A 25,726-nucleotide genomic window follows, 5' to 3' on the forward strand; every position below is an offset into this window, starting at 1 on the left:
TTTTTTTAAAATATATCTTTATTGATTTCAGAGAGAGGAAAGGAGAGGGAGAGAGAGATAGAAACATCAATGAGGAGAGAGTCGTTGATCAAGCCTGCAACTAGGCATGTGCCCTGACCGGGAATCGAACCCCGATCGCCTGGATCCTAGGTCGATGCTTAACCGCTGAGCCACGCCCAGCCGGGCAAAAATAGTATTTTATTTCCAGTAAAATAATGGTCAACTGGAATTCTCAATAATGATCTACTCACCATGATGTTGTCCATCACCTCTGTCAGAGAAAGCCCACCTGCCTTGAAGGACACAGCGCTCTCCACCTTCTGCTCCAGCAAGTTTAGCCTCTCATTGAATTTCTCTCTGTCCTTTATCCCTGCAACCAGCTGATGCTGGAGCTCGGCAACCAGCTGCTGGAGGTCTTCATTCCTCTTGTCGAACTGCTCAGCTCTCCTCTCCAGGTCCTCTTTCTTTCTCTCCTGCTGGCTGACTTGAGTTAGGAGCTCAACCAAAGAGATGTTCAGAGTGTCCAGTTGTTTAAACAGGTGGCCAATGTGACTTTTGCTGTAGCTCACTTGCATCTTGAGCTCCACTCCAAGCTGTAGAAGCCCCTGGGAGAGGACATCGATGTCATCTTGGGAATAAGTGGCAGGGACATGTCTTTCTCTTTGTTTCCTTGCACTGGATAAAGAATAGGCTAAACTGAGGAGAAGCCAAACTGATGTTTTTTGCATCGTGGCTTTGAAAAATTTCATGGTCCGTTGGGGGTAACCTGTTTCCAGCAAAGAAAATAGAAGACAGTCCGAAGACAGTAAAGAACAGAAACAGTTTAGTCAAAGAATCACCAAATTCCACAAGTTAACTTCTAACTTCCTGGAGCTGCTAAATAGCAGCAGTTTATAAATTAGTTGAGAGGCTATTGCTGAATCAGTGGAAAGAATTTGGAGTTTCCAAAACAGTTTGTAATCAAGAGAAGCCATCTGAAGTAGTTCTTGGTAGAACATTGTTGATGAATACCAAATGTCCTGTTCTTGGTTGTGATGTATATGACTGAAGAAGACCGATTTTTCTTGGGGAAAGATGAGATTATGCTAAATGCCTTGCACATACACTGGACATCTCCTTACTAAAGAAGCTTTCAAAATAATTGTGCTACACCAAGTGATTCCTATTTTGGTTATGGATTATCCTCTCAAAAATCATTAAACATAATTCTTAGGATTTTCTCTAGCTAATATGGGACACTTAATTTACCACATATAAACTATACAATCCTGTTTATCAGTTTGTTACTAATTACTCTTATCTGGTTGAGGCTCTGTGGATTATTGACCATACAGGCAGATCTTCCCTCCCAACAGGAAATAGTATTATTTGTTAATATTCATTTCTTTAAAAGCATGCAGATTTAACAGAACATGTCACTTAGCATATTTGCCATTAAGAAATATGATCCTTGGGAAATGCATCTTCTTAAAAAAAGAGTTTAGGCAGTTATTTAACCTCCCTGGGAGTTAGTTCCTAGTAGGCAGAAAGGGATGTTGGACTAAATTGTCTCGAAGTTTCCCTCAGCTCTGTACTCTGTGGAAAGTGTATTCAGTACCAGGCATGCCCGGTGATGTTGTTTGAACATAGGGGTCAGCAACCCGTTTGGAAGCAGCGTTGGGGGATGTGTGAAACAAGTGTGTGGCGCCCCTGTATTGCGATGTAGGAGAGGAGTGTTAGTAACAGCTAACTTGCTTAGCCAGTCTGGCAGGGCTACTGCCGTTGTGATCTACACAGACCCTTTCATCTAGCTACTTCAAAGCGTTTTACACACTCTGGCTCATTATTTCTTCCAGCACAGCAGAAAGGTTGAGTGGTGTCTTTTCAATTAATTGAAAGATGAAGAACTATATAGAACTAAAAGGGATTCTTCCCAGAGTATACTATATTGCAGAAGGGCAGTACATATATGTATACATATGTATATAAAGGGTTTATCACAGCTTTATAATTCTAAAAAAAAGAAATAATCTAAATGCTTATTTTTGGAGACTAGTGTAAATTAAGGCACATTCATAATATGGGAGATCATGCATCCATTGAAATCATGTGTATTAGGAATGTTTGCTCTTTCCATAAGAGGCCTGAGGTGACCTCTGAAAATGGTTCCCTATTCACTTGACCCAGAAAACCCCACAAAATCATGCAAATCAAGAGGTTAAAATCTTCATGTTCACTTTAAGAACACTCGTGAAACTGCCCAGGCCACAAGGGTATGCATAGCCACAAAGCCACCAAGTGTCTGAAGGCCATCACTTTGCAGAAGCAATGTGTGCCGTTCCGTCGTTACAGTGGTAGAGTTGGTAGGTGCACCCAGGCCGAAGAGTGGGCCTGGGTGCTGGGCTCAGTGGCCCAAAAAGAGTGCTGAATTTTTGTTGCACATGCCTAAAAATGCAGAGAGTAATGCCGAACTCCAGAGCTTGGATGTAGTTTCTCTGGTCTTGAGCACATCCAGGTGAGCAAAGCTCTCAAGACGCAGCCCAGAACTTACAGAGCCCATGGGCGGATAACCCACGCAGAGCTCTCCCCGCCACGCTGGGGAGATGCTCCTGAAAAAGCGCAGATTGAGGACCCCGCGGGTCCACTTCTGGGAGCATATCCAAAGACACTCGAAATGTACCCAAGACATTAAGGCTCCCTAGGCTGCAGCAGACGCATCTTTATAGGTAACGAAACAAAGAACACCGTTGGCTCTTATCCGATGGCTGCAGCTGAGGAGGAAGCAACGGCATCTCACTCACGCCTCCAAAAATTATTCACTTCTTAAAGGAAATTCTCCAGAAAAACCACCTCATGATTGGTTAAAATAAGCTCAAGGCCTTATTCACTGGTTCTCGGTCTTCTCTTTTCCAGAAACCTTCTCTATGTCTACCCTCAGAGGCTGAACTTCACCAACAAGCTGGCATCCGCCCGGAACATTACAATAAAGATCCAGTTCATGTGTGGAGAGGATCCGAGCAACGCCATGCCGGTAAAGAGGGAAAGAAACAACTGTCGCAAAGCAGGGTGTGCTGGGCTGGCCTGTCCATCCACGGGGACAGAGCGCGGGGCTCAGGGGCGTACCGAGTACGCCTGTTCAGGACAGCACCCCTCGGCACGTGCAGAGGCCTTTGCGACCAGCCCAGTATTGGTCCCAGCATGCTGATGGGAAAGCGGGGTCAGTCTGCACTGAAAGTCTCTTTCCTAACTTATTCGAGGAGGAGCTATGGACTTTGGGAATGCAGATTATATTAGAGGACTGAAAAATATCATAAAGTCCATGCCATCCTCACAGCATGAAAAGCAGAGACGGGCCCAGCACGTCCGCAGTGTTTGCCACACTTCTGGATGTGCACTGTAGCCCGCATCTGCCCACAGCCCAGTCCACAGAGAGAGATGTAAAGCATGCCTGGGAATAATAAATATATGCCATCTCAATGCCTTTTTGGACTGGATCTTCATTCCGAGGCAAAATATAAATCAAGTAATAAGTATATAATGCAGTGTTCTCTAAGGAACCCAAAATGCCAGAATTTGTATTTTTTTAACCATTTGTCCCAAATGAGATGGGTAGTTAGCTGTTACCATTTTCTGTAAGTCATAGAATTCAGTTACTATACCTTTCTACTGAAATAATTTTTTTCAGTGCTACCATTTTTCAAATATCTCCTTTTAAAAAACAAAGCATGCTGCTAATGTCTCAGCTACCTTCCCAGTGCAAGGTATTCTCTTGCAATAGTGGTGGGAAAGAAATCCCAGAGGAAGGCACCCCTGCTTCTCTCTGCCCTGGCTCATGGCAAGCCCACCAGAGCTGCCAGGTACAGCTGTGCAGGTCCTGAATGTAGCCAAGGCCCCAGCCAGGGATGAGTGGGGGCCAAACTGTTCTCTGCTCACCAAGCCCTGGGACCCAGCATAGGGATTACTGCATCTAGTAGAAAGGGCACTTTTTTCTTTGCCCAAAGGTGAGTCCACTTGTTAAATCATATACTGTTAGGGCTGAATCAGGCCCAAGAGGTGTCTTTTTCTAAATATTCCAAACATGTGGACAGTGAAGGTCCTGATCACCCCAGTGACCAGGCCCATGTCTTTGGAGGGGAAAATGCCACAACCAGGGATCCTTAACTGAAGGTAAAACCACGTGACTTCACCTAAAAGTATAGACCTCTATGCAGTGAGCCAGAGTGGACAGAGCACTGGTTTTCCAGTCTCTCAAAACTGTGGCCCTTGGTCACTAATACAGCCCCTTGGGGCCTCACTTTGCCCTTTGTAGCCAGTTCTTTTGCATCTGTGTGGTTGGGCTAGTTTTAGAACTCAGCACTCTTAATTTATGAAATGTAGTTGTATGAGAACAGAACATCCTATCGGGCTGATGATGGTTGATTTGCTATACCCAAATATCACTGTTAATTTGGTCCTTTCCATGTTGGTGAACAGGTCATCTTTGGAAAATCCAGTGGGCCTGAATTTCTGCAGGAAGTGTACACAGCCGTCACATACCATAATAAGTAAGCATATTTCAGAGTTCTAAATATATGGCAAGATTGTTTCATTATCTGCTGGCATCTCTGAATCCCCTAGGTGATTCCTTCCAATGGTTTTTTATCACTTGGGGACTTAGGGACAGAAGAAATCCACACTAGTTCCATGATTCTGTGCTGGAGATGTACAATTTTTGCCATTAACTGAGACTGGGAGAAGAACGTATCCTCAAGAACCTCATATTGTTTTGACTTTTCTGGAGCCTTGTATTCTAGTATGATACAGAGAGGTTTTATGGTGTTAAGTAAAGAAATACATTTCTTAACTTGCTTTGAGGTACTGGAAGGGGCCAGAAACAGAATCCAGCTCTCGTTTTTCTGTCTCCTGGTCTTCCATATACCACTCCACAGCTGCACCACTATCAGATTTAAGAAAATTTAAGTTGACCAAAGGGAAAATGGAATACTCGTTGTTATGTGGGTAAATTGAGTTCCAAAATAATGTCTATATTATTATTTACATTTTACAGGTAGAAGAGGGAAATCTGTACAGGGTCAGGCAGACTAGGGTTTGATCCTGGCCTGGTAACCTTGGCCCATTTAAGTTTTCCTCTGAACCCATGCTCCTGGGGAGGAGTAAATGGGTAATGCACATAAAGCCCTTGGTAACTTATGAGGGACTTTGTAATTCAGTAAAATCAGGTTCCTTTTCCTCCTACATCATTCATTTGTTTCTCCAAACTCCTTTCGTGCGCTTACCTCTGTTCTTGGGGTAGAAATAGAAAAAGTCACAGAAGGACGCTGAACCTCATCCCCTTTTCAAATTAAGTTGTTGGATTTTTTCCATTGTGCGTGGAAATCCCCCACCCCAAAGTCTTTAGTTTCTGAATGCTGTTACGTAAGTGAAATGTATCTAGTGACATAAGCTTGGTCCCAAGGACTTCCAGCTTAGGAGCAGAATGATGTGAAATGAAAAGCAAAACACCAAGCAGACAAATTCTGAGGAGTGAAGGGTCCATTGCATTACAATTTACAGTCAGAGAAGTCATCATTCTTGCTAAACGTTGTGTGTATAATGTGCTTTTGAAACAGGTCTCCAGACTTCTATGAAGAAGTGAAAATTAAACTCCCTGCTAAGCTCACAGTAAACCACCACCTCCTCTTCACCTTCTATCACATCAGCTGTCAGCAGAAGCAAGGAGCCTCCATAGAAAGTCTCCTGGGATATTCAGTGAGTCATTTTCAACATGCCAATTCACACTGCAGTTCTTGGTGCATCCAAGGTCCCTGCAAAGATAAACAACTAAATTCTATTCAATTGCTTTTTTCCTGTCACAAGTAACAGAATGTACCAAACCAGATATAGCAAAGAGCAGAGATGACTTGACTTAGCAGATGACAGATTTCAGGAATGGAAAGCTAGTGGGAGATAGATATTGAATGTTCACACATTTATTTTTTTAAAAAAAGGATTGTGACGTCAAAATTACAACTAAACTATAGAACAACCATCATTCAGAACTGTCTGAAATCTGGCTGAACGGAAGTTATACAACTAGGGATTTAAAGAAGATGTCACATCAAGACTGGTAGGAGGCACAGAGATGAAGAATGGGCTGGTCCCCCGCCCACATGTGGCAGGTAAAAACCAGGAGGGATATCTTGGCTGAAGAAGTCCCCCCTGAGGAGCAAGGGGCCCAGCCCCGTACTAGCCCCTCCCAGCCCAGGATTCCAGTGCCAGGAAGAGAAATCCCTATCCAAGCTGTTTCCAGTGGGTTTTCCACACAAATGGCCTGTCTTGGCTCTGGTTGTAAAAGCTAATGGGGATTGTGGCTGAGTAAGGCTGAGGGCTCCTGGAGTCCCAGGCGTTCCTCTTACAGGGCCTATGCATGGACTTACTCGGACTTAGTCCCTCTGAGCTCCAGCAGTTGGGCAGCAGCTCAAAAGGCACCAGGGAAGAACTGAATTGTCTGGCAGCAGGGCGAGAGCTAAACAGCCAGCGTTCTCCCAGACAGAAGTGCTGGCAGAGGCCGTTGTTCCTTTTCTGAGCCCTTCTCCCACAGAGCTGGCAGGTGGGCACCATATCTGAATCTCCATCAACCTGGCTATCACTATTCACCCTGCCCCAGTGATTCCCTCAGATCCTCCTCACCAAACTTGTGGACCCATCCAAGCTGTTTCCAGTAGCTTTTCCAGACAAATGGGCCTGTCTTGGCTCATGCTCTATATTTTCCTAAAATCTCTCAAACAAGCAGCATCTGGCCTCAGCATGCCTCATACCTCTCACTGAGTGGCCTCAGGCCCAGCACTAGCAGCAGCCTGCCTTTGTTCACAGCTTGGCCTTGTTGGGCACCTCCAAGCCCAGCACAAGTAGCAGCCATCTGCAGATTGCTTTGTAACTCATGCTGGGTGGCCCTGGGCAGAACACAGGTGACAGCTTACCTTGGCCAGCAACTCTTAGCAGGCCCCACAGCCAGGGCACTTTATGAACAGCTTCAGACCATATCGAAGCATCACCCAACCACCCTCACAAGCTACACACTCAGGACTCAGTGGGCACTAGAGACCCACTAAAGTAAGCCCTGCTTTGTGGGGTGAGCCCCTGCACAGCTGATCCTCCATGGTGGTCGGTGGTCACATCCAGTCTTTGCAGCCTGGCTGGCCTGGGCATAAATTCCTCCCATTGAAATGCCAACAGCAATCAAGGCTTAACTACAAGAGGAGGGTGTACACAGCCCACATGTTGAGGACACACCTCAAGTGCCCAGCTTGGGTGATCAGGGAGGCTGTGCCACTGAACCCTACAGGGCACCTACTACATTAGGCCATGCTACCAAGCCTGAGAGACATATCAGCTCTACCTAATACATAGAAACAAACAAAGGGAGGCTGCCAAATGAGGAGTCAAATAAAAGTCCCAATGAAAGAACAGAACAACACTCCAAAAAAATAACTAAACAAAATGGAGACAAGCAATCTACAAACGCTGAGTTCAAAACACTGGTTATAGGGATGCTCAATGAACTTAGTGAGAACTTCAACAGCAAAGAAAAAGAAATGGAAACCACAAAAAAGAATCAGTCAGAAATGAAAGATACACTAACTGAAATGAAGAATAATTTACAGGGAATCAAGAGTAGAATAGATGTATCTGAAAGTCAAAGCAGTGATTTGGAATATAAGGAAGCAGAAAACACCCAATCAGAACAGCAAAAAGAAAACAGGAGTTTTTAAAAATTGGCATTGTATAAGGTGTGGGACAACTTCAAGCGTACCAACATTCACATCATGGGGGTGCCAGGAGATGAGAGATAGCAAGAAATTGAATCCTATTTGAAAAAAATAATGACAGAAAACTTCCCTAACCTGGTGAAAGAAATATAAGTTCAGAAAGCACAGAGTTCCAAACAAGAGGAACCCAAAGAGGCCCACACCAAGACACATGATAATTAAAATGCAAAAGGTTAAAGACAAAGATTCTTAAAAGAAGCAAGAGAAAAGCCGTTAGTTACCTACAAGGGAACACCCATAAATCTGTCTGCTGATTTCTCAACAGAAACTTTGCAGGCCAGAAGGGATTGGCAAGAAATATTCAAAGTGATGGAAAGCAAGGACCTACAGTCGAGATTACTCCACTCAGCAAAGCTATTATTTAGAATCGAAGAACAGATAAAGAACTTCCCAGACAAGAAGCTAAAGGAGTTCATCACCACCAAACCAGTATCACATGAAATGTTAAAGGGTCTTAAGAAGAAGAAGGAAAAAAAAGATCAAAATTTTGAACATTAAAATGGCAATAAATGCATATCTATCAACAATTGAATCTAAAAACCAAAATAAAACAAGCAGAACAGAAACAGACTCATAGATACAGAGAACATTTTGATGGTTGCCAGATGGGCGGGGTTGGGGGATGGGTGAAAAAGGTGAAGGGATTAGGAAGTACAAATTGGTTGTTACAGAATAGTCATGAGGATGTAAAGTACAGCATAGGGAATATAGTCAATAATATTCTCATAACTATGTATGGTGCCAGGTGGGTATGAGATTTATCAGGATGATTATTCAGTAAGTTATATGATATCTAATCACTGGGGTATACACCCAAAACTAATATAATATAGCAAGTCAACTGTAACTAAAAAGTAAAAAATGATTTAAATAATTTTTTCTAAGTTAAAAAACTAAAAAATAAAACCCTTTAATTCAATGATATTTCAAAGTCTGTTAAGCCTTGGCCATTGAAGTACTGGGTATGTTGTGTTGTTGTATTTATAGTTTTTATGTCCATTCTCAAGGTTTGTGTGTCTCTAAATCTATCATTTGAATATATCATTATTTTTTAAATTACAGAGGGTCATTTAGTACAAAAATGTATCATTGGGAGACTCTATATGTATTTGTTTACCGTGCATTTAGAATTAACTAGTAAATTTAAAATTTTTAAAAAAGCATTGAAATATCTGTTATTTCCAAGTTTTATATATATGCCTCACATACAGGGTGGGCAAAAATAGGTTTACAGCTGTTTGTATGGGAAATAATACAGTAATTAATAAAATAAAAATACAACAAGAATAAACTGTTTTGCGTACTCACAACTATAAACCTACTTTTGCCCACCTCTGTATAAAACTAGCTCTTTTTTTCTCCAAGGAGAAAAAAGTTGTTTCTTTAAAAAGTATAATAGTTAACCTAAACATTGATGTTGTTCAGACACACACAAACATTGGCTTTAAAGAAAAATGCTACTACTTTGTCTCTGAAAGCAGTAAATCATTGATATTACCATCTCAGGAGCTCTCACAGAATTTAAAATGCAAAGAACTTGACAGAAATTACTGCCGAAAGGAGTCCTGGTCAATATCTAATCATCATTTAGTTGCATTTGATTATTGTGAGCTAGATAAAATGCCAGAATTATATGTAGTAATAAATTCCACTTTATTCTTTACATCATCTGTTTCAGTGGCTGCCAATTCTCTTAAATGATCGTCTTCAAACTGGATCCTACTGTCTCCCAGTTGCCTTGGAAAAGTTGCCACCCAACTACTCCATGCATTCTGCAGAGGTAACCAGCAAGCTGGCCACCAGCCGTTTCTTGTCCAGCCATGGTCTTTGACCACCTTCCCAGATCCACTTCCCAGGCCCTTAAACAGGATCAAGGATGCTCAGCATGTTTGGGGGAACAGTCATTTGTCAGCATATGGTGTTTTCTGAGAACACATGGTTCTGATAGGATGGGAAAGACAACTGGCCATGAAAACTCATTCATTTAGACATCACCAGTTCCAATTAGTAACCAGTTCCAATTAGTAAATGTGGCCTGTGCCAGAGGCAGCACTACCTTGCATTATCCACATAAAGGAATTCATAGGATAATGTTTTATGAAAGGGGAAGCAAACAGAGCCCACTTGTAACAGCTGCTCTCAGTACGGATCCTTACAAAAGGTTCCCAGGCTAAATTCCATCAGTTTCTCCTCTACATCAGTTGTCACTGTCCCCAGATGATAGTGGGGTTTTTCTTTCTTTGCTAATGCCAGTAGTCTTTCCCTCCTCCTGTTTCCTGCAGTGTCTCTTGTTCATCCACTCTGCGGCAGTACACCCATTATAGGGGAGCCCAGGGGACTCCCCATCTTGACCCCACCAGCTCTGGCTCTCATATTCTCAGTCTGGTTGGCATAGTTTATTTCAATAATATAATTTTGAAGAAAATCCCAGACATCATAGCATTTCCTTTAAACATATTTTAGAATGTACCTTCAAAGATAAGGGCTCTTTTTTTTTAACCATCACAATACCATTGTTATACCTTAAAAATGAATAATTCCTTAATATCTTCAAATATTAACTCAGTAATCAAATTTCAAATTATCTCATTAATGTCATATTTTTACTTATAATTGTTTGAATCAAGGTCCAAATAAGGTTCATATAGCCCTACCCAGTTTTGCTCAGTGGTTAGAGCGTCAGCCCTCGGACTGAAGGGTTCCAGGTTCGATTCCAGCCAAGGGCATGTACCTTGGTTGCAGGCTTGATCCCAGGCTCAGTCGGGGTGCGCACAGGAGGCAATCAATCGATGTGTTTCTCTCTCACATCGGTGTTTCCCTCTCTCTCTCTCTCTCCTGCTTCCACTCACTCTCTGAAAAGCAATGGAAAAATATGTCCTCAGGTGAGAATTGAAAACAAAAACCACAAAAAAAACAAATAAGGTTCATACATTGCTATTGGTTGACTTGTCTTTTAAGACTCTTTTAATCTATAGATCCCCCTTCATCTCTTTTGGGTTATTTATTTTTTATTATTGTTTTGTAATTTTCAAGTTGAAGAATTTCCCAGGAATTTTAATTTAGTTCCAACCTTAATAGTCAACTTTCTTCCCTGCTCTGATTACCCATCCCCCATCCTCAGGCTATTCCATTTTTCTCTTACTACCTTTTTTGTCTAGAGAGAGAAGCTTTCTTTGCCCTGGGCCAAAGTTATATGCCCAACTTTAGACCAAAACTGCTCTCCTCAGAACCACCTGAGATCCACCTGAGTATGTTCAAAGACATGCCCTGATTACTCTTTATGATTCGGACACACAGTCCCTTCTGATGCCCTCAAAACCACCTTTTCATCACAAACATTCTAATTTCTTAGCACCCTCAATTGTCTTCTTAATGCTGCAGAGCAAACCTAGGTTTTAGAGACAGACAAATTTTGATTCAAAATCCAGATTCTGCCACTCCCTAGCTGTGCGAACATGGGTAAATTGCTTACCCTCTCTGCATCTCAAGGATGAAACCTAGCCCATACCTGCCCATAAGGTTGCTGTGGATGTTAAGTGAAATAATACATATCAAGCAACAAACTCTATTCTTAAGTAAATATTATTTCCTTTTTACTTACTTGCTCTAACCTATCTTCAAAGATATACTCGCAGCCTCTCCTAATATCCTTTAGTCCTATACTGTCCATTACAGTTGCCACTAGTCACGTGTAGCTATTAAAATGTGTCTTGTCCAAATAGGGATGTGCTGTAAGTATAAAATACAAACCCGGTCTCAAAGGTTTAGTAGGAAAAAAAGAATGTAAAATATCATTCATAATTTTTATATTGATTACATATTGAAACAGTAATCTTTAGGCTATATATTTAGGCTATGTACATTAAAATTACTATCACATGTTACTTTTTAATTTTTCAAATGTGACTACTAGATAATTTTAAGTGACATGTGGCTTACAACATATTTTTTAGTGGACAGTGCTGCTTAAGATCGTCGATGTCAGACTCTGGTGTCTCCAGAAATTGGACTCATTGATGATGAGTGCCAGGCCCTGGTGGAATTTGTTCATGCTGGAGATTACCCAGTGAAGGTCACAGCTGCTCCTCCGCTTCACAGATCAGTGCCATTCTGGGATGCAAGCCCAAAGTCTTCATATCCTCTAGTTCTCAAAAGAAGTCAGAAAATAGGCTTTTATGTGAAATTTTTGACTTTTAAATGTTGGCAATTAATTCAAAAAAGTTTCCAACACTGAGCCAAACAGAACTTGTCTGTGGGCTGGATCCAGCTTTGACCCCTGTTTGTGACTCTGTCATAGATATTTCCAAAAGTACCCACCCCATGCACACACCCTACCCTTGCCAATACAGCATGCCTCCTGCCATTAAAATGCAAGAGATGCAAAATCCATACTCACGGGGCTGTATTAGGCTAGGCCCTCTTCACTCAGTGCTGTCTGATGTCTCTTGAGGAAGATAATTCCATGGTAATTTAAGGCAAGAAATGGCCTCTTAGAACCACAGAGCTATTGATGCATAAATGGTATAAAAGAGTCATTTAAAATAATTAAAGCAGGAACCCAGCAGGACTGCTGCTTGGAAACATTTTGTTAAAAGAGAAAGTAATTGCAGGCGATCCAAAACATTAAAATTTTATGTTGTGTAAAGACACTCTATGCCTTTTCCTGACATTCCTGATTCATGGGGAAATTGCCAACATATTACTTTATTTCAGTTCCTAGAATCAAGGATTTATAATGCTGGATGGGCGTTTAAAGACAGATCACTCCGTTCAAACTCCTCCTTTCAGCATAAGAAAACGAAGGCCTAGAGAGTTTAATTTTCTTGTCAAAGTAAAAGTAACTAGTTCAGTGCAGAACTGAACTTAAACCCAGGGTTTCTAACTCCAAGGCCAGTTCTGTTTGTTTTCCAGGGAGTTTTATATTAGTATAACCCTGACATTTACAGCCAAGTTGCCTCGCTTTGCTTGTTAGTAATCAGAAAAGGGGATTGAATTGCTAATCTTTTCTTTTTTTCCTTTAACACAGAAAGTCCCTTTACAGAATCCTCCCATTAAGTGGGCTGAAGGACACAAGGGAGTGTTTAACATTGAAGTGCAAGCTGTTTCTTCTGTTCACACCCAGGTAAGGAACATCGAGGTCCACTTCGCATCAGAGCGGGAGACTGAGAATGAAGATGGGGTTGCAGCCGAGAACCTTTTAAGGACAGTCCAATAAAAGACCAATGAAAATCTTTGTGCATGGATTAAACAAAAATAGCCTTTAGTTCTTTATGGGTCTTACAAGCTTGTTCAAATTTAATTTTTGTTTAAATGGGAAGACCTTATAAAAAGGTTGAGCACCTAGATGAAGGAACCCAGTCCCTGAGAAATTATGTGGGGAGATTTCGTTTGAAGTCTCTCACTCCCTCTGTAATTCTGCCATTTCACCAGCCATTTCCCCCTGCTTCTACGTTCCCTCCTTTTCCTGCCACTGTTTGAGTTTTGCACCTGCGTATGTAGAAGCGTTTTTTGGCTGTATATGCTTACCTGGTGTGCTTGCCTCTGCTTACATAATATATCAGAGTCCAAATTATTTTTTCTTCAGTTAATAATTATTGAGAGGTTCTATTTTGTGCACACCACTCTCCAAAGCAGTTCATAACCTTGTTCTGAAACATCCATGTCTTAGAATTTCTGGTCTCCAACATGGGTAAGAGGCTCTGCCTGTAAGGAGCTAATTGATTGTGTTTATGAATCACTGGGTGAACCTTGATGGGATGAGACCCATGGGGTCTGCTGTCTGCCTTCCCAGGACAACCACCTGGAGAAGTTCTTCACTCTCTGCCACTCCTTGGAGAGCCAAGTGACCTTCCCTATCCGCGTGCTGGATCAGAAGATCAGTGAGACAACGCTGGAGCATGAGCTGAAGCTCAGCATCATCTGCCTCAACTCCTCCCGCCTGGAGCCCCTGGTGCTCTTCCTGCACCTGGTGCTGGACAAGCTCTTCCAGCTGTCGGTGCAGCCCATGGTCATCGCCGGCCAGACAGGTAGGGGGTGGGAGGAGGCTGGAAGAGGCAGGCAGTGCCGTGTGTTAGGAAATCCCAGGAGCAGGGACAGCGTGATCTTCCTTTCTGTTGATGGTATGAGGCCAAGGGAGGCCCAGACCGGTGCTATTTTTTATTCTCCCTGTATGTTAAAAAAAAAATTTAAGATGTAGGGAGGGGCCTGAGATTCTGCATTTCTAGCAGGCTCCCAGATGCTGCTGAAGTCAGTGCAGACCCCACTGAGTAGCACCAGTTCACGTCATGGTTTAGAGAGGGGAGGATGTCTGGACAGTCTAATGTCTTTGCCGTGAAGAGCCACAGTGCTGGTGGGGGGAGGAAAATGAGGGAGGAGACTTGGAGTCATTGGCAGTAAGCAGAGCTGGCATGCTGGGGCTTCCTAAAACACTCACTCCTTCCCAGGCCATCACCTTGACCAGACTGGGTCTCTTGGCCAGTGGTCAGGGCTCCCTGTCACTGCCCTGGAGAACGCTTTACCTTGGGTTCAGTAAGGACCGACTGTGAGGCTGCCTGTTCTTATCTTGGTTCCTCAGCCAACTTCTCCCAGTTTGCCTTCGAGTCGGTGGTGGCCATCGCCAACAGTCTGCACAACAGCAAGGACCTGAGCAAAGACCAGCACGGGAGGAACTGCCTGCTGGCCTCCTACGTGCACTACGTCTTCCGCCTGCCGGAGCTGCAGAAGGACCCGCCCAAGTCAGGTAGCGTTGCCTGGACGGTGGGAGTCTAGGGGGCAGGGTACCCTCACCCCCACCCCACTACTACGTCATTCAAAATAAAATAAAAATCGTGAAGTTTAAATTTTATTTTTCAGAATGACACAAATAGGACCTGAAAATTAAAACTAAAAGTTTATTTCTGGATTTTTCTCTTGCTCTCTTCCTGCCTCCATCCCTCTTTATATACCCTATGCACTTATTTTTTCTGCTGTTTTGATAATTCCTCACAATTCCTCATGGGTCTTCACCTAGTTAAATCCCTCGTCTCATTTCCCCCAAACTAAACTTTTGAAATAATAATAATTAATTTCTCCACTCTTCATTATTACATCAATAACACTCAAACAGAACTCTGGTCAGCATGATATAAAATGTAGCATCAACAAGCTCACAAAGTCCCAGGCCCTAAGGAAGAAGTGTGGCCTTTTTATTAGTCCATGCAGCCTTATTTCAAGTAAACCTACCATTTCAATTGAGTTTTTTAAAATACTGGTAATATATCATAGACTCGCATAATCAATTTTGAAGATAAGTAGATACTTAAAGGTGAAAACATGGATATATAGTATACACTGATCCTCCTAAGGCTCAGATGACTCCTGGGATTCTGAAATCTCAGAAAAACCTTACTGTAGCACTTACAAAGTTGTCATCATTTAAATATTAATAAATAAAAAATATCCATGTTTTCAGCTTGTCTTAAGAAATCAGAAGCTCTGTTCACCCTGAGGGCAGTTCCCCCCTGGCAGTAATCAGCTGGAGCTGAGTAGCAGCTCCTGCCTTTGGATGAGGCCCTTGTTTCCACTTTACCACAGTTCTCACCATTCCCTACTGCCTTGCATCCTGTCTACTTTTCCCCAAATCATTGCCTCCCTGGCCTCCCCTACCCATTTGATAATAAGACCCTAATTCCAAGGCCTAACCTAGTAGGTTTCATTCCACTATCAACCCCATCCCTCTTCAGTTCTCCTCAAGCCCAGAAAGTGACTCTGACCCCCTTTCTGTTGACATGTCCGTACCTGATGGGGTGCAGGCGGCTCCACTGCCCTCCCTGACCCTCGCTACCACACGTACGGACGCACATCTGCGGCTGCCGTGAGCTCGAAGCTGCTGCAGGCCCGGGTGATGAGCAGCAGTAACCCAGACCTCACGGGGACACACTGTGCGGCAGATGAGGAAGTGAAGAGCATCATGTCCTCAAAGGTAGGGGAGGCGGCCAACCCGGGGGAGTGAGGCAGGCTTTTTTATTTTTATCTAACACTTAGAGAAACAACACAAAATCAATCATGACCGCTGCCCACTGTGTGGTCAGATGCTTTCCTGCTCAGCGTCAGAGCTATTAATGTTTTCTTTTGAGGTGATTGAGGCCTTTCTGAAAGATGCAGAGGCGAGGCTGGCGTTTGAGGGTCTGCTGGGTTCATTCGCTCTGGCAGGAAGTGTTTAGGGCATAGCTGGTGTAGCCACAAGGAGTCAAGGAATATCATGAATTTTATTTTCAAGGGAAAAAAATGTAGCTTTAACTTTTTTTGATGCCTAGAAATGTTGTCTTTTGTTTTGTTTTGTTTTTTCATATCTGCCTTTTGCATCAGTTAACATCTATAGACAGATTATCCCATATTATAATCCCAAAAGCAATACCACATTTTATAAACAAATGAAAACTGAGAGGGTTGGTGACTTTCCCTATTGCTTTTTCTTGATAAACTGTTTATTATTTTATAACAGTTTTAGATTTATAGAATCATCGTGAATACAGTACAGAGAGTTTTTGTATACCACATACCCAGTTTCCCACACATTATAATGGTACACTTGTCACAATTAGTGAACCACTGTTGATATGTTATTATTAATAACTAAAGTTCGTATTGTCTCAGTTTTCCCCTAATGTCCTTTCTCTGTCCAGGATCCCGTCCAGAACACCACATTATACTTTGTACTCCTGTCTCTTTAGGCTCCTCCTGGTTGTGACAGTTTCTTAGACTTTTCTTGTTTTGATGACCTTGACATTTTGAGGAGTACTGGTCGGGTATTTTGTAGAATGTCTCTCGTTTGAAATTTTTTGAAATTGCGATATAATTCACATACCATAAAATTCACCCTTTTAAAGTATATAATTCAGTGGGTTTGGTTTTTGGTTTTCGGCTTCCTGTTGTTTTTCACAAAGCTACCATGAATTCTTAGTGTGAATTTTTTTTCCAAATTTGCCTCAAAGTGGCTAAGCTTTTAGAGTAAGATCATTTCCCCTGATGATGATGAATCAAACTCTCTAGGTTTTGGCACAGTTTCCCTTACAAAATCCACCCACTTGAGACAGTATGTTGTGATGAAGGGGATCTGGAGACCAGGGTTGGGCCAACTCTGACACCAGCTAGCCTTGTGGTCATGGGCAAGTCAGTTTCTGCCCTCGGCCTTACTGTCCTCATCTCTGTGGAGGTTTTGAACCCTGGCTGAACTTAAGAATCATCCATGCATCTTTTAAAAACACTGGATCCGCCCTGACTGATGTGGCTCAGTTGGTTAGGCGTCATCCCATGTACCAAAAGGTTCCTGGTTCGATTCCCAGTCAGGGCACATGCTCAGGTTTCGGGCTCAGTCCCTGGTAGGGGGCGTGCAGGAGGCAGCTCTCTCATCGATGTTTCTCTCTCTCTCCCCTTCTCCCTTCCTCTCTCTTTAAAAATCAACAAAAACATATTTAAAAAACAAACGAACAAAAAGGGTAACCTAAATGCACTGTGGTATCCTGGACTGTATCTTGAAACAGAAACAGGACATTAGTGGAAAAGCTGGTGAAATCTGAATAAAGTTTGTGGTTTAGTTAATGGTAATGTGCCAATGTTAATTTCTTAGTTTTGACAAATGTACCATAGTCATTAATGGAACCTGGAGAAGGGTGTACTAGATCTCTCTGTGCCAACTTTGGAACTTGTCCATAATTCTGAAATTATTCCACTTTGCAAAGGTAGTCCTCAAACCTTATCCCTTCCTAATTATTCTACTACACTTTAGTGTTATCTGTGTTCTTGAGGTTATTTATGTCTACTATATCCGTTTGATGGAAATCCCATATAATGGTTTGCTACTGCACATCTCTTCTCAGTGTTATGCTCAGTGGCGTCCTGTTAACTTGAAATCAGCCATGATGGAAGAAGTTACAGCACAGAAACTGGCAAATGTTACAATTCAGTCCCTGCCGCCCCACCCCTGAGAGCTGATTGTTAAACATTTTCCAGCACGCCATGGTTCAACCTCATATTTAAGGTCCCTTTGAACAATATCATTTTCTGGTTGCCCAGTGGAGAAGTGATCTACAGTTATTGACAGCCTTAATCATAATAGTTTTCTTTAATAAAAGTGAAAATATTAAATTTCTATATGGACTAGGTTAAGAATTTTCTAATTGTTTTGTAGCAAGGGGAGAAAACTTTGTCCAAAGTGATTTTTGAGAGCTTCTTAAAAACAGCGTTTAGGAGGCTAGGTACAGTACCATACTAACCCACAGAGAGGCACTGTTCCCACATGGTTTTTTCTGCTGTCCCAATAAAGTCACAGACTGAGAATGTTGAAGGGACTATGAAGCACCCCCTGGTACTTAACTAGGTTTTACTCTAAGTTACTACACACCAAGCTGTTGTCAGTAGTTGTCTCAGGCGCAAGGGGAATTAGGTGTAAGTTTACCTTCTTTGCTTTGTTTTACATTTATGTATAACAGTTGTTTTACCTTTGTAACCAGGGCAAAGGTAGGAAGTACATTAAAAATTAATTTTGAGGTGGCAATTTCCAGGCCCCTGGCTCATCCTCTTCAGTGAACCACTGTCGGTTCATGGTTTGTGTGTTTCAGATTGCTGATCGCAGCTGCAACCGGATGTCTTACTATGGTTCTGGCAATAATGATGTTCCAAGTGCAACCGGAGCCCCAAGGCCAACCAGCAAAAAGGTACTGAGCAGGGCAGTGTTAGGATATTTCCCGGTGCCTTGTTTTCCCACCCTTCACAAACACACATACATGTTTGGGGCCCTGTCCCTATCCCCCATTTTTTGAACATGTAGTTGCCTATTAACTCAGTGTTTCTCCAACTTACCACGCATCAGACGTACCTGGGTAGCTTGCTAAAACTGATTGCTGGACCCTATCCCAAGTTTCTGATTCAGTAATCTGAAGTGGAATCCAAGAATTTGCATTTCTAACAAGCCTCTAGCTGATGCTGATTCACAGACCACACTTTGAGAACCACTGCATTAGCTTTTTTTAGGAGAAGGTGAGCTGGGGACAATTCAGCCTCAACAAAAGTGAATGGCAATAATTAGGTATCATTTATTTTAATACTACATATAATATTACATATTTTAATACTGCATATTCCTTATACTCCATCATAGGAATATGAAATGCTTCCTAGTGATTCTTTCTAATGAGCCTTTCTTATGAGTTCAGAGACTTTACAAGCAGTTAAACTGCTCACCAGAATTCCTTATATTAACAAAATTCTCCAGTCATAGTCACTGCCTGTGTCATCTAAGCGGGGCGGGGAGGGAAGCTGTCTGTCCCAAGTTTTCTCCTCTGCCATGCACCCAAGAGTCGCACCATTATAGTAACTACTTAAGTTAAAGTCTTGAGTGTGTTTCAAGACCTCTATGAAGATGGAAGCCATTTGCAATAGCGGACATCTCAGGAAAATGTGTATTAAACAGGCGAGGAAGAAATGAACCTCAGCATAGCTTACTCGGAACTGGGCGAGGGAAACATCCAGCGTAGGGGGCCCTGCAGGGCTGCACGCTGCAGGAATCCAGGCACCATAATCTGGGGAGAGGTTCCAGGAGATCATTGTAAAAGAAGTGGAAGGAGATATGGGTAGGTGCTGAAAATAAATTTTTCACTTACTTTAAACCTAGCTTTGAGCTTTGTAGTGACTGGTGGTGACAGGTACCATTTTCCTTCTTGAAACCAGGATTTTCCTACAGCCTGACAACAGCCTCAAGGCAGGGCCTGACTTCTCCCAGGCACTGTCATTATCTGGTTTTGCAATTGTTTTGTTTTAACTTGGCTTCTGGTCACGTCAATGACCAGAAGAAAATCATTTCAGAAGGAAGTTTAGCAGGTATGTTTCCTTACTAACTGAGCAAACATGGTTTAGCTGCTTCACTACTTCCTGTAACCTCCAGAGCAAGGTGTTCTTATAATAATGTCACCCAGTAAGCAGCATAAATGCCTTAAGAAGCAGTTTATCTTCTCTAATCTCTTCTTGCCTTAAGACTCTGGCAGTCAAACTGACCTATTTTCCGGAGGTTCCCTTTGAAGCCGGTGGAGCGGTGTCTCTCCTACTGTGGGAAGATTGTGTGCAGCCACGTTACATCACATGCACACTTAGACCACCTGCTAGGTTAACACTCAGCCTCACACCTCTCCCAGGTGGGAACGCTTCATAAAGGCTCCCAACAGCAAACAAATGTATGAATGTGTGTTAAGATTATAAAGGTTTGATTTGCCTGGCAGAGCGAGTGGAACCCACTGACAAGCTTCAGCAGTCTCCATTTATCACTGGAACCAGTTGGGGATGTAAATACTATAGTTAGAATCCCCAGACATCTGCACATAGATTTTCCATTTGTCTCCTTTTAGTTTAGCTGAGTAACTCTCAAGTTTTAATGTACATAAGAATTAGTAAATTGGGTTGTGTGCATACTGTATATTGTGGATAATCTAAAGGTTGGCCATTCCTTCAAATCCAGCTCTCCTGTGTGACACTACCACTAACCTTCTCCTACCTGCCTAAATGTTTGCCAAGCTCAGGTTATTTCAGCATTGACTTTTCCATTCGTCTGTGGTCTAGGGCATCTAGGACACATGCATCAGTAACTAAGAAGCTATTACAATTGGTAAAAAGAGAAGGGGTGTTAGAGTATAAAGCATTTATCTTCACAGACTGTCATTGCATGAATGTAATGGTTTTTGGGGTGTTTACCGTCTAGCATTTCCATGAGGAGCTTGCCCTGCAGATGGTGGTCAGCACTGGAATGGTGAGAGAAACAGTCTTCAAGTACTCCTGGTTCTTCTTTGAACTTCTGGTGAGATTCTTGCGTGTTTATGTCTGTGCTCAGTAGGGCGTGAAAAGCGCATCGCAGGAAGGGAGCGAAGTGTCCCATATTAGGAGCTGACCTTTCATCTACTGAGTTGCTTCTGCTAAAAAACCTGGGGTCATTCTTTAAAATCTTACTCTCCCTCACCCCTCACCTGTCTTATACCAAATCTTGTTGATTCTATTTTTAAAATCTACTCCTGGGTTCTCACCAGCTTCATCACCCATCACCTGGCCACACCACCATCATCTCTCAGGTGCCTCTTGCAATAGCTTCCTCTTTGGCTGCCTGCTTTCATTTCTGCCCTAGCTCGTCCATTCTGCACAGGGCTCCCAATATTAAATCGATAATGGGACTCTCTTCTTTAAAATCCATTAATGATTTTCAAAGTATGGGAAATAAAGCACACATTTTTTCATGGTCCACAAAGCTCTCATGTAATTCTGTTTCCCTCCATCTCTAACTGACTCATCTCATTCCATATCCCCCTCATTCAGCCACATGGTTCCCCTTTTGGTTCTTTGAAGATGCCAAGGCCTTTTGAGCCTCAGAGGCTTTTTCAAATTCTCTCTCTCCTCCCCATGCACATACTTTTCTGTGTCTTCTCTTTAGGTTTCAGCTTAAATGTCATCACCTCCAAGAGGCCTTGTCTGAGCACCCGATACTGGAGTATGTCTTCCACTGTGTTATTCTCCTGTTAAACATCATATTTAGCACTTATCACAATTCATAATTGCTGTACTGTCTTTTATATTACATTTCTAGGATTTAGGTCAATCTTCCTCATTACCCTATCTCTAGCCCCAGCACACAGTGTGCTATCATGCAAGCAGCAACTAACTATTGGGGAGAAAAAATGAAACTTGTAAATCTGTTTATCCTACAACTTCTATCCATTCTCTAGCAGAAAAGCAAAAGCACAACGTATTCCTTAAATTTAAAATTAAAAGAATAATAGTAGTATCTATATTTTGTTTAACTATTATTAGAAGTGAAAAGATTTTACCATAAAGCCAATAAGAATAACTATTTAGTCAACGTTGATAAATGGAGATGCATTGTGAAATTATGTTAAATGAAAAAGGTATAAAAATACAGATACCAAATACATAAAAATATACAGACAAACAATCAGAAGAATTAAGATTAGTGGCAGGTTGAGATTTAGTGACAGAGCTAGCTTTATATTTACTGGGTTCTTTCCCCTGGTAAGTGGATAATTCTTTGTTTAGAGAGATGGTAAGATTTTTTTACCTGAGCTCTAGTTTGTCTATGTATGTTCAAGCCTAAGAAAGAGGGGACAATACTGAACAATAGTATGTAGAGAACAAGAGGGTCGAGGAAACAAACATAAAACACACACTGGGGAGGAAATGGGAAGTGATGTGCAATGAGGTTAAAAAAAATCAGGCCAGTGCCACAGAAACGCATCTACAATTCAAATTCCCTAGAGTCTCACCAAGTTCCAACCCCTAGCTTAAGAAAGGTTTTGCTGGAGAGGTGTCTTTTCAAAGTACAGTCTCAAATCCCTGCAAGAGAATCACCTGGGGATGCTTAGCAAAAATAAAGTGGATTCCTGAGACCCTCCCTAGAACTACTGGAAGCCAGCAATGCCCATTAACCTGTCTTCCCAGGTGACCTCTAAGATGCACTAGTCCATGCCGCCTCTGCTCTAAACAAAGCTAAGTATCTTTATACCCAGACAGCACCAGCACTTTGCATTCTAAAAGCCACGCTGATGAGGGGGATGGCTGCAGCTCACAAGTCTCAGAGCAACAGCATTAGCAGTGACACAGGAGCTCTGGGCTCTGGCACCAAATGGACTGGCCATTAAACTCTTTCTGGAGGCATGAGAGCTATCAAACCCAACACCCCATGCCCCGTACATCCTGCTTCTACTTACCCATCCCGCCCACCACCACGTTTCTCCATAAAGACGATTCACTTGGGTCCTAATCCTTCCATAGCTAATGGATACAAATAACCTCAAACTGACATCATCTGTCATGTGGCAGATTTTTTAAAAAGCAAGAAGCAAAATCTAAATTCAATACTGTAAAATCTCATAGGAAAACAGTCCCAAAGAAAAGTAGTATGTCAATTTAAAGATGTATTCTCATTTACTCGCACACGTGTACACACAGTGCGCACACACTTCACCTAATCATTCTTAGGCATTACTTAATAGTTATGTATCATAAGCACTGCAGTTGTTACACTGGAGAACCAAACTCTTGAGATGATGGTTCTCAGACTGTGCTATGTGAGGGTTCTGGTGACAGCTCTAGGGGCTCCTTACTATGTCCTTGAAACCTCACAGGGTAGTTCTGCCCTGTGAGAGAACCACCCTGAGGAGTTATCCCTATTGCACACACAGGACACAAAGGGTAAGTAGGCGGTTGCCCAGTCCTCTCAGCCAGGGAGGGGCAGAGCCTCAATTCTGCAATGTTCTGATCCAGGTTCTATTTCTCTGCCATTTGCCTCTCCTCAGAAGGTCAAAGTTACAAAACACACTGAGCACACGCAGAACCTTTGGATTCAGAAGCCAGCTTTAATGCAGGGCTGCAGTTGTCCTGGTCCCAGTCAGAATGATCTCAGCATTGCTCGGCTGATGGCCCCACGTTGCATCCTAGAACTCTCTTATGAAGGCTCACGGGCCTTCTGTGCTGCATACGATGGCTCTGCCCTTCATATAATTCTTCTAACAGCTGGTATCCCTGAGAAAGAAAAAATAATAGCATCGAAAATATCTTGTACATCTTACTGTGTGTGTGCTGGACACCGTTTTAAGCATCATCTCATTTAATCCTCAAACAACCTTGAGGCAGGAGTTTTCTATCACCCCCAGTTTACAGATGGGGTCCGGGGAAGGGTGGTGGCCACACGGGGGGCTCTCCAGGTCCACCAAAGGCTTCCTCAGTACCCCTTTGCTGCCCCTAACTACAGGGAGCCAAGAATCATGGAAAAGGTGAAAATTGCTTTTGGTCTTGCACGTTTATTTACTGGGACTTGGTGGGCCCAGGAGAGAAAGCACAAGCTAAAACTGATAGTCCTCCATCCCTCTAGGAGTCCCTTATGCTAAACAGATGCAATAGTTGGAAAGAAAACTCTTGGTGATCTGAGCACATGGAGGGGGTTGGTCAACATGCAGATCACCCAAGACACCGGTACCCGGGGCTTTGCATATTATAACCTAAGTCTGTCAGGGTCCTGGCAGGACAGTGCTGGCATTACTCAAAGGGTTAACTGAAAAGCATTTATTGGAGGGACTCTGCCCAGGGTGTGTGTAAGGTTACAGAAGCAGATAAGGGTTGATGAGGCACCCAGGGAGCAGCAAGTGCTGGAATCTGCTCTTCTAGCTCTAAAGGAGCAAGGGTAGGAAGCACTATAGCTGGGGCCTAGAGGAAGCAAAGGCAGAGGAGAATGTCCCATGACAGGAGCTGGAGTCTTAGAGAAATGTTGCCACTGCCAGAACCATGCTGTGGCAGGAATGAGGCACAGAGTGGATAAATACCAGGACCTCTCTATTCTGCCTCCCACTGATCCCTTGCTGGTGCCTCCATTGGCCAACTCCATCCAGAAGGCCAAGGAGGCCTCAGAGATGTAGTCCATGGAGATCAGTTTCCCAAGGTTCAGAGATAGGCAGAAAAGGGCAAGAAATGGATCTAAGGGCTGGGGCGGAGGCAAATGAAGCTATCAGCCCCAGCCAGAACTTTGCAAAGAAACTGATCTCAGACTCAGACAGGGCTCCCAGTCCTCCATGCATTGTTTGTGTAGTTGCTTTACGGACACCCAGGAAGTTATTTAAAAACTAAGACAATTATTTTTTGCCCAAGAAGCTTGAGGAGAAAGAAAGGACAGCCTTCTTGGACTTAGCAATGAACAACCACTTTGGCATTAGAACTGTTGAACACACTCCTTTTGTGAATTTCACACTTGCTAATGAATAAATCTGTGTGCTTCTATAAACCGCTGAGTCAGACTTTGGGGACCCAGAGGTAAATGGGTGACCTAGTTTACTCAGGACATGAACTTCTGCACCAAGGTGTTCTTAGAGGTATCCCTGCTCTGAATGGGTCACAAAGGCCAGTATGAAGGGAAATATTTTCCTGCCTTATCCCACCCTATATTTAAGTAATGGGCTGAGTGTCCACTGTATATTAGTGTGTCCCAGAAAATGTATACACACTCTTTGAATAATTATGAAGTCAGTGTTTTTAAAATACATTTTATTTTCAAAATTGAGCTACCGGCTGTTAAAGTATATATACGTTTTGGGGGGACACCTGTATTTCTACTGGGTGTTCCTCTCTAGAGATACAAAGGACACGGTAGCTGGCAAGTTGCTGACAGTCTGGAGAGAGATCATTAGTTGGAAGTATGGTATTGTACAAATTATTTATTTGATTGTAGTATGGCCAGACGCAGCAGGCAGGAGCCCAATACCACAGTGAGCTCTAAAAGCCTGGTGCGGGGGTGGAGGAGCCAGCAGAGAATCCAGATTAGGGTAGCCCAGAACAAAGAGGCCTTGTCTTCCTAGGTCCTTTGTTAGCATAGTGAGAGACACTTTTGTCAGACAAAAATGGAGTCCAATTCCCACCCCTCATCCAGGTCCTCTCCTCAAGGGTGTGAGACTGTGGGGTGCAGACATGTCCATGTGTCCTGAACCATGAAGGACTTGACAGTGAAGAGAAACCATGGTTCTTACACTGGGCTTTCAGGTTCCGTGTTCTTAGGTCTTCCCCAAGCTGGCCGTGGCATTATCTTAAAACTTGAAACACAGAAAGCCTATCTGCCTGTTTCTCTCTTCTTAATTCATCATTTCTTTGTTTTTATTTATCTCTGTTTGTCTCACTGCTGATGAAAATTGTCAGTCCTGCATTCTTAGAAACAGTTGGGAGGAGGGCTCATTTTCCCCATACAACTCTCTGTCTCTCCTCTTCTTCTAGCCCTGACCTAGAGGGTCACCTGTAGGGAAATGTGGGTGGTTTAACTTCCAGGGCCATTTTTGTGTCTGGCAATTCTCTGACTAGCCTGGACACATTCATGAAAATGATCTCAGGTGTAGGCACCCAACCACCAGAACTCCCAGTCTTTCCCATAA

At 42.8% G+C, this 25,726-nt stretch overlaps 1 protein-coding gene across 1 annotated transcript in view; it reads left to right on the top strand.

Moving 5' to 3' along the window:
* The window catches only part of DOCK8 (dedicator of cytokinesis 8), a 182,978-nt gene that overhangs the window by 108,014 nt on the left and 49,238 nt on the right, over positions 1-25,726 (top strand). The window contains exons 15-24 of the mRNA XM_081152481.1: positions 2,893-3,010; positions 4,453-4,523; positions 5,589-5,727; positions 9,466-9,567; positions 12,814-12,909; positions 13,579-13,813; positions 14,362-14,526; positions 15,578-15,747; positions 18,386-18,481; positions 20,515-20,610. Coding sequence (XP_081008607.1) covers positions 2,893-3,010; positions 4,453-4,523; positions 5,589-5,727; positions 9,466-9,567; positions 12,814-12,909; positions 13,579-13,813; positions 14,362-14,526; positions 15,578-15,747; positions 18,386-18,481; positions 20,515-20,610 — 1,288 coding nt within the window. The remainder of the gene's footprint in view (positions 1-2,892; positions 3,011-4,452; positions 4,524-5,588; positions 5,728-9,465; positions 9,568-12,813; positions 12,910-13,578; positions 13,814-14,361; positions 14,527-15,577; positions 15,748-18,385; positions 18,482-20,514; positions 20,611-25,726) is intronic.

The sequence above is a fragment of the Miniopterus schreibersii genome (genome assembly GCF_964146895.1).
Source record: "Miniopterus schreibersii genome assembly, chromosome: 11".
Classification (NCBI taxonomy): domain Eukaryota; kingdom Metazoa; phylum Chordata; class Mammalia; order Chiroptera; family Miniopteridae; genus Miniopterus; species Miniopterus schreibersii.